A 9,826-nucleotide genomic window follows, 5' to 3' on the forward strand; every position below is an offset into this window, starting at 1 on the left:
TGAGGTTGGGAGTTCGAGACCAGCCTGACCAACATAGAGAAACCCCGTCTCTACTAAAAATACAAAATTAGCCGGGCGTGGTGGCGCATGCCTGTAATCCCAGCTACTCGGGAGGCTGAGGCAGGAGAATCGCTTGAACCCGGGAGGCGGAGGTTGTGATGAGCCGAGATCGCGCCATTGTACTCCAGCCTGGGCAACAAGAGCGAAACTCCGCCACAAACACATACACACACACACACACACACACACACGGTGTAGTTTAGGAAGTAAAAAAAAAAAAAAAAAAATCAGATCTCCCCTCACCCTTCAGGTCTGAAGGCACAAACTCTAGGGCCAGGGCGTTCGCCTACCCAACTCCACAGGCACTTGCAGGTCACCTAGCACTCAGGTACATTGTGGCTCCTTACCTCACTACAGCGGCAACAACGTTGATTGGAAGTTTATCACTGTGTGTTACGGGCCACGGGCCATGTGTGTTAGAATTTTACGTGAAATTAACATTTAATTCTCACGGACACCTCTGAAGCAGTTGCCACAGCTCCCATTTTGCAAACGAGGCAGCTGAGGTTCCCAGAGGCTCAATACCAGCACCATGGGCCGAAGCACGCAGGGCAAACACAGCCGGAGGTGAGCACAGACCTGCTTCGCACCCCGTGCTCCTAACCACAAGGCTCCCTCCCTCCAGGAAGGCCGTTGTCTTCCCTGGGACGACCTGCCGGCTTTGAGGCATGACAGTACGGGCGCCCAGAAGGGTGACCAGGAGGCCCTCCTCGTCCCAGCTGCGGGCGTCGCCGCCCACTGCAGGGCCCGGGCTGTGACTCGTGGGGACGGTTCCCTGCGCCCCGGCGGGGGAGGCGGGCGGGGAGGGGCGGCGGGGCGCCGGGGCGGGGCTCGGGACCTCCGGGCTGGGAGCTGGAGCCCACAGCGGGAAGCGGCCGCCGCCCGGGCCGTGCAGGGCGAGGCGAGGCTAGGCGGGGCGGGGCCGGGCGCTACGACAAGGGGAGGCCGAGCGGACCGGGAGCCGCACCGCGCCAGCCGGGCTGCAGCGGCCCCGCACCGAGACGGCGATGGGGCTGGAGACGGAGAAGGCGGACGTGCAGCTCTTCATGGACGACGACTCCTACAGCCACCACAGCGGCCTCGAGTACGCCGACCCCGAGAAGTTCGCGGACTCGGGCCAGGACCGGGATCCCCACCGGCTCAACTCGCATCTCAAGGTGAAGCCCGGGGCGGGCGGGCCCAAGTCCCCGCTGAGGCCAGGAGGTGCGGGCGCACCTCAGCCCCGCCCTATCCGGTCCCACCATTGCCACCGGGTCGGCCCCGCAGGGTCTGAGACCCACACCTTTCCCCGGTCCCACCCGTCACCAGGCCGCCCGCGTAGCCAGGAATTCTTAGCCAGGTTCCTGTGCGCCCACCGTGACCCTAGGAGAAGAGGCGGACGCCCTGGCACGTCCTTCCCTCCTGCTTCCCCCGCCCAAAGCGCTCCCGGTTCCCGGGGCGTCAGGTCGGCTGACAGTTCGGGGTCCTTGCGTCCTGTCTCCTCAGCTGGGCTTCGAGGATGTGATCGCAGAGCCGGTGACTACGCACTCCTTTGACAAAGTGTGGATCTGCAGCCATGCCCTCTTTGAAATCAGCAAATACGTAATGTACAAGTTCCTGACGGTGTTCCTGGCCATTCCCCTGGCCTTCATTGCGGGAATTCTCTTTGCCACCCTCAGCTGTCTGCACATCTGGTGAGACGGGGCACACCGGGTGGACCGGCTTTCTGAAACATGGGCATATTCTCCGCCACCTGCCCCCTACTCTCCCCTTATCCCAGGCCGGCGTCAGGAGGAGGAACGCGCGTCAGTTCCCAAGCAGTAGGAAGAACTGGAAGGCCTTGAAAGGCAGTGCGCTTCCTTTAGAATAACAGTTTGGGCTTGGAGTTTCAACAGGAGAAAGAATGTCGGTCTTTCCTGGGGTGTGATTTTCCTTGCATACATAAGGCTGGGCTGAGTGTGGAGGCGGGTACCTGGAAGCCCCACTTCTTGCCACAGGCTGCTCTCGGGGCCCTGTTGTGACTCGTGCTTGCGGTTCTGGGCAGAACTCTTCTTTCATTGCCTTTTATTCAGTCATTACCTGTGCTTGGGGTAAAACAAAAGTGATCTCTGAGCAGAATGCCGCTGACAATAGAATTGGATGAGGATGTCAGACCTAGTTAAGCAGTGGTGTGGAGGGGCTGCTTCAACTTTGCCCCTGGCAGATGGCAAGGATGGGACCCAGAGGAAAGGGAGGTGTGTGCAGTTAAGGCGAGGGTCCCCCCCAGTACAAACGAATGAAAACTCCAGCTGCGGGCTAATGAATGAGAAGGCCTCCAAATTACTTTTTCACTGATGAAACACAAATGGAAGTGGCATCTAATTAAAGGGGAAAGAAATATGGAAGCCCACTGGATATTGATAGGATATTTTGAGTAACCCTATTCATACTCAAAATGTGTCCTAAACTGTAGAGAACATTCTTAAGCATCTTTTAAATTTTTTAAGGAAAATGTCATATTTTACCAATAAATGTTGTTGTGTTAGAAAATATCCACTTTAATCTGAGAGGAAGAATATTCAGATCATCCCCAGTATCACAACAGTTGTCACGCTAGTGCTTCAGGTTAGTCCTGGTGAAAGGTATAACCCAAGGTACTTCCGTGTCTTTCTTACACTTTATATGATATTGCCACACCCTGATAAATACTCGGTGTTCATTGTTAGAAGTTACCAATTTATCCTTTGTTCCTCTATACCACCTGAATCTTAATTTCTTTAGTCAGTTAGCTAGCTAGTTAGTTCAACAAACTTTAAATTGATTGAGTACTTAGTTTGTGCTGGGCACTGGGCCAGGATGAATGAGAGATAGGGCCTGCCTTTAGCTTACAGCCTATCAGGGCAGCTGGCTAGGTACAGAGATGGATGCTGAGAAAACACAGTCAACTGACAAAGAGGGAGGAACAGACAAGGCTTTGAAGAGGGAAAGGAGTCGAAAAAGACTTTGAAAGGATAAATGAAAATTCACCAAATATGGAAAGGATACACAAAGAACACCAATTTAATTTTATCACTAAAGGTTGTAAACAATTAAACTATGTTGAAGGTGCCAAGATTGCCAGGGAAATGAAAATGTTGCCTTTGTACATGATCAGCTTCATGAAGGTCAAATGGATAGTTATATTCTGACATTTGCACATGAATTTTTTTTTTAAGATGCCTAAGTTGGCACATAAGATTTGGGATTCCCAATTAACTAAAACTAATAATCTAACCTCTATGTCAGTTTTCTCACTTTCAAAACTGTGAAAAACTGAGTGACCGCATAGCATATTCTGAAATGCTGGCTACGAAGCTATTTGGAAAGTACCATATTTATAGTCAACAAAGCTAGGCTTCCCAAAGCTTTTGTGAAAGAATTTGAAAAAAAAAAAAAAAAGAAAAAGAAAAAAAAAAGTTTATCATTTACTAAATGGTGGAAAGATGTAAGTAAAACTACAATTAACCAAGCAATGCCTCTCTCCAGCTGGCTCTTCTGAGAATGGGAAGTGTTGTTGTATAGTGCTTCAATTGGTGAATCATCAATGCACCTTTTTTTAGCCACATAAAATGTATTATTTAACTTCAGCTTGTTTTTTTAACTATATTTATTTGCGGCATTAATATTTAACTGCCAGACATTTGTCACCAGGCAGCTGTGATTGCAAGTAGAGGAGTAATTTCAAACAAGAATGCTTAAAAGTTAGCTTATACCTTGATTAAATAGGTTTATCATTAATAGATTGCATTCCCATGACATGATAAGACCAGATCAAGGACAGACCTTACAGAATTGCAAACCCATTTGGGCAAGTTTTTTTTTTTTTGTTTTCTTTTTATATATTTTTTTTAAGCAGGGGCTTGTGTATTGTTTTTACCAAAAAGTTAATGGTGACCAAAGCTAGGAAAATATGCAGTGGTGGAACTTTGAACCATGTCACAATATTAAAACAGGTCGGATTTTAGATCCTTTAAACAAACAAACAACAACAAAACACAGAAGTCTGGTGGTGTTGGATCCTAGACCAGAAGTACAGGCCATTAGGAATCAGTGAATTAGTTGGATTCCATACTACAGTCAGACAGAGATAGCTGCTGTTTGTTAAGCACAGGTTATTGGTCATAAGTGGATCATAACCAAAGAAATGTGGCTGGAGCACCCATATCCCTTATTTTTGTTGGGATGCAAAGCAAACAAATGCCCAACTGATGGAAATGCAATAGTAGCAATCTCATTTCTAGAAGACAGTTTTCATACAGTAAATTGCTATGAATGCAATCTGCATGACTCTACAAGTACTACAACACTAAATAAAAGTCTCTATCCTATGGCCTTATTATCCAAGGGAGGAATATATAACCTTACATATATTATTATATATATTTTATATATATATTTATATATATAGTATAACCTTTATTTAAGAAATGTTGGCCACATTGAGCCTCAACCAAATTTTGGGTCAATCAGAACTGCCTGTAGTTTCAGAAGCTAAACTATTTGTGATGTTGAGAACCCAACTTAAGTTGGATATCAGAGGATCATTAGATCCTCTGCTCCAAAATGAGGGAACACAAGTAAACAAAAATAAAATCCAAATGAGTTAACAACACCCTATAAACTGAACTCCTCGAATGTGGGTAACTGCTTTGCTGAACAAGAAGATTCACTTTTGACATGTGCTAAACTCCCTTTTAGGACATGGAGATCTAAGGAGTCACGGAGATAGAAAATTTATTAGCCCAAGGAAGAATAGAAAGTACATTGTATTCTGGCTGGGAGCAGTGGCTCTCGCCTGTGATCCCAGCAGTTTGGGAGGCCAAGCTGGGCAGATCACTTGAGGTCAGGAGTTCAAGAACAGCCTGGCCAATATGGTGAAACTGTCTCTACTAAAAATACAAAAATTAGCCAAGCATAGTAGCAAGTGCCCATGATCCCAGCTACTCAGGGAGGCTGAGGCAGGAGAATCACTTGAACCCGGGAGGCGAAGGTTGCAGTGAGCCGAGATCACATCACTGCACTCCAGCCTGGGCAACAGAGTGAGACCCTGAAAAGAAAGAAGGAAGGGAAGGGAAGGGGAGGAGAGGGGAGGGGAGGGAATGGGAGGGGAGAAGAAAGAAAGAAAGAGAGAGAGAAAGAGAGAGAGAGAGAGGGAGGAAGGAAGGAAGAAAGGAAGGAAGGAAGGGAGGGAGGAAGAGAGAAAGAAAGAAAGAGAGAGAAAGAAAGAAAGAAAGAAAAAGGAAAGAAGAAAGAAAGAAAGAAAAGAAAGAAAGAAAGAAGGAATTCTAAGTGAAGTGGATTTGGTTAGGAAACTTTCTGATCTAAACTTCAGCCTTTTAATAGGCCAATTTGAGGTCATTTTGTTATAGTTATTTTCATTATATATTCTGCCTTCAAAATAGGTCTATTTATTATACATTATAATGACAGCATCATACAGACATTTCAGGGGTACATAATAAATGTCAATCCTCATAGCCAGTTCTGAGAGATCTCCTGTTGTCACTTTAATTTGTAGCAATATGCCCAAGACCACACATCAAGTGAGAAATATAATAGAATAAGAAGTCTAAAGTTGCCATCATTGAGGTTTCTATTCAGCTATTTATCTCTGAAACACTTAGTAATTAATTTTCTTATTATATAAAAGTGTTTCATGTATTTAGCACTTGAAATAAAACACAAATATAATTTGTGGAGACAGTCAATGTGAATAATTCTATATTCTAAAAATATATCAATCAATCAGAAAGCTGCCTAATATTTCCTTCATTTTGGGCTAAGTACAGCAGACCCTCATTTAAGTCATATTTTAATAGCAAACCAAGAAAATCAGCCTACTCCCTTATGCCCACCCAGGTAATAATAAAGCTTCCATTGAGGCTACCAGCAGTGCCTGAAAATCTCACAACTACTTTTGTGCTCAGAGGACATTGCTACAACAGAGAACATTATTTAGAAAATTACATATAAAATTAACCATCCTGAGGACTATAAGGATATGCAGCTATGTTAGGAACAAGCATATGAAAAATAACAATTTCAGGATAGACTAGTTTTCTTGTGTAAAAGTTCTAACATCAATTGCAGGGTTCTTTCAACTATACCATACAGCCCTTTTCAGTGTGTGTGATTACTGTGAAAAAATTAAAAAATATAAAACATAGTTAATAACATAAGGCATAAAAGAATTATAAATTTATGTTAGCTCAAACATTTACTAAGGGTCAAGGATGTCCTCACTGTTTAAAAACACTTAAACACTAGTAGGAAAGACAGAAATACAGCATCTATTTATAATACCTTTTGATACATGTGAAGATTAAGAAGTTTGTTTCAGTACTTTAGAAATACAATGAGGGAGTATCCGATCTAGCCTGGTCCAGGAAAAGGGAAGAAGACTGAGGCAACAGGAAAGGCTATCAGGAAGTAACCTCAGGGAAGTGTGAAGACTTAAGCAGGTTAATGTTAACTGGCAGAGACCAGGTAGATAAAGACACGGTTTTATTTATTTTTGTTTTACTGTTTCAGATAGCATGCCACCAATAGAAAGAATATTAGTGTTTATCATCTACATGACTGTATTTTTAGGCAACATATTTTTTGTGCATCTTATCATTTTAGTCCATTTGCATTACTGTGAAGGAATACCTGAGACTGGGTTATTTATAAAGAAAAGAGGTTTATTTTTGCTCACAGTTCTGCGGGCTGTACAGGAAGCACAGTGCCAGCATCTACTTTAGGCAAGGACCTCAGGAAGCTTCCACTTATAGTGGAAGGCGAAGGAGGAGCAGGCATGTCACATGGCAAGAAAGGGAGCAAGAGAGAGAATGGGGAGGTCCCAGACTCTTTTAATTAACCAGATCTCACGCAAACTAACTGAGTGAGAACTCACATTACCAAGAGGGTGGCAGGCACTAAGACATTCATGAGGGATCTACCCCCTGTGATCCAATTATCCCCACTCGGCCCCACCTCCAACACTGGCGACTACATTTGAAAATGAGAGTCGGAGGAACAAAAAACCCAAATCATTATCAGTGATCATTGTTCATTTATTTGTTTCAAACTCTCAACCAAATTTAAGTAAATTGGGTCAGTATTGTATCTTTTCATACATGTACAAGAGAGACCTTATTTGGTAACAACAACAATCCTCACACATCTCTCTTCCTTCATTCCAGGATTTTAATGCCTTTTGTAAAGACCTGCCTAATGGTTCTGCCTTCAGTGCAGACAATATGGAAGAGTGTGACAGATGTTATCATTGCTCCATTGTGTACGAGCGTAGGACGAAGCTTCTCTTCTGTCAGCCTGCAACTGAGCCAGGACTGAATACTTGGACCCCAGGTCTGGAGATTGGGATACTGTAATACTTCTTTGTTGTTATAACATAAAAGCACCACTGTTCTGTTCATTTCCTAGCTGTTCTAATTAAGAAAACTATTAAGATGAGCAACCACATTTACAAATGTTTATTGACAGATCTTTTCAAATAATGCTTTTCTAATTAATAGCCAAAGATTTCATATCTAACTTTGTAACCAGAATTATACAGTAAGTTGACACCACTTAGATTTAAAGGCAAACAGTTTTGCTTTAGTACAATAGTATACATTTTATAATGATGAATTTATAATGATTAAGGGACATTTCTATCAAAATACTACAATAGTTTTATGCACAACTTTCCATTAAAAATGAGATTTCTTATTTGTTTGTTTGTTTGTTTTTACTCTGGGAGTAATACTTTTTAAATTACCTTAACATATATAGTCACTGGTATACTGAGAATATACAATGATCCTGGACTTTGCAGTAACAAAAGCACACAATGATTATAGTAACTATGAGATACAATAAAACAAATAAATGTGAAAGTAGATTCATGAAAATGTATTCCTTTAAAGTATTGTTTTCCTACAGGTCTATTTAACAAGATGTTTCATTTTACTGTATATTTTGTACTTAATATAAATGTTGCTCTAATCAGATTGCTTAAAAGCATTTTTATTATATTTATGTTGTTGAACTAATATATGAAATAAGTAAATGTAGCTCCCACAAGGTAAACTTCATTGGTAAGATTGCACTGTTTTGATTATGTAAGCATTTTTACATCTTCTTTGGAAATAAAATATAAAAAAGCGATACACAAAGCTTTCTTTTCTAACTTTTCCAAGCAAAATCTAAAATGTTTTATGACATTTTTCTGGCTGTGATCTTAAAATAATTCATATCTAAATAGTATTTTGTCTAGGAGATGCTTTCTGTCTAGTAGTTAGAAATTAAATCCGTGTCAGCATTCCTATTGATGTCTCACTTTACTTTCAAGTAATATTGGTGCTATTTAACATTTTACAGTAAATGTTACTTCTGATACTTTAGTACAATTTCAACTACAGTGATTCATGTAGAGAGACAGGAGAGTTGTCAACTTGTTGGGCTACTGAACTACATGCATAAACTAAAAACTAACAGCTACAAACTTTTAAGATGTTCTCTAATATTGGTATGTAACACAGGCTAAAGTTATTCTTGTCATTTTGAACTGTAGAGTCCTATTTCAGTGTGATGAATCACTGTTGTTTGAAAAATCTCATTATTTCTGGGCCAGGCATGATGGCTTACCCCTGTAATCCCAGCACTTTGGGAGGCCAAGGCGGGTGGATCATGAGGTCAGGAGATCAAGACCATCCTGCCCAACATGGTGATACCTCTTCTCTACCAAAAATACAAAAAGATTAGTTGGGCGTGGTGGCATGCACCTGTAGTCCCAGCTACTTGGGAGGCTGAGGCAGGAGAATTGCTTGAACCTGGGAGGCGGAGGTTGCAGTGAGCCAAAATCATGCCACTGCACTCCAGCCTGGCAACAGAGCAAGAGTCTGTCTCAAAAAAAAAAAAAAGAAAGAAAAAAAGAAAAAAGAAAAATCTCATTATTTCAAAATGATAGACATACACCAAAAACAAGTCTATTATGTGAGTAGTTACTAAAATTTACACATCTTAAAAGTGTGTAAATGCTTAAATTTCAGAATTACCATCAGAACCTCAATTGACATTCCTTTGAATACCCTCATAAGTGACAAATAAGATTAGTAAGATTTTTCAAAATCGCCAGGACTGGTGAATATAAATGATGATTGAACTGGAATACTATTGGGGACCAAATCAAATGAATGATTAAATTATGAAGCTCATATCCTTTTGAAGGTAGTTGCAAAGAGACATTTCAAAACTGCCCTAGGCCATTGTAGCATCCTTAGATGGGACGCGTGATCATTACCTTAAAACGTCACCACTCATTTTGACCATATAGATTTTATTATGTTAGTTTGAAAGGTCAATCAGCCTCATGACTTTATAGTTATATCTTGTATTTAAAAACAGTTTTTAAACATTTGGATATGTTGATAAACCAAAAACATTTGATTAATAAAATATCTATTTTAATAAATTATGAGCTTCTATCCTTTCAAATAGCTATTGGCAAGTTTTAAACCCAAAATATATACACATAGTTCTGTAATAAAACTGTGTGACTTCTCAAGTAGCATGACTTCCTTATTTCTGAACAGTACTGGTTACTTTCAAAATGAATTTTTATTGAGATTTTCCATTAACTATTTTTTTCAAAGACTCAAATTTTGTACCAAGTAAATCCAGGCTTTATGTACAAACATGTTATTTGTTTTATTTGGGGCTGGGGGAGGTATATGATGAGCAGACTTCCTCGGAATTCATAATAAATTTTCTAAAAGCCTACAAA

The 9,826-nt window shown here is 41.4% G+C and overlaps 1 protein-coding gene across 2 annotated transcripts; it reads left to right on the forward strand.

Annotated features, from left to right (window-relative positions):
* The first annotated feature begins 891 nt into the window (after positions 1–891).
* On the forward strand, positions 892–9,826 carry CAV2 (caveolin 2). Of its 2 annotated transcripts, XM_054495515.2 has the most exons (3): positions 899–1,217; positions 1,546–1,733; positions 7,242–9,826. In XM_054495515.2, exons 1-3 carry the CDS (start codon positions 1,068–1,070, stop codon positions 7,390–7,392), a joined length of 489 nt encoding a protein of 162 aa, XP_054351490.1. In that variant the 5' UTR covers positions 899–1,067; the 3' UTR covers positions 7,393–9,826. The 2 variants fall into 2 exon arrangements, with proteins under 2 accessions (XP_054351491.1, XP_054351490.1); XM_054495516.1 differs by lacking the exon at positions 1,546–1,733 and having other exon boundaries at positions 892–1,217; positions 7,242–7,430.

The sequence above is a fragment of the Pongo pygmaeus genome, chromosome 6 (assembly GCF_028885625.2).
Source record: "Pongo pygmaeus isolate AG05252 chromosome 6, NHGRI_mPonPyg2-v2.0_pri, whole genome shotgun sequence".
Lineage (NCBI taxonomy): Eukaryota > Metazoa > Chordata > Mammalia > Primates > Hominidae > Pongo > Pongo pygmaeus.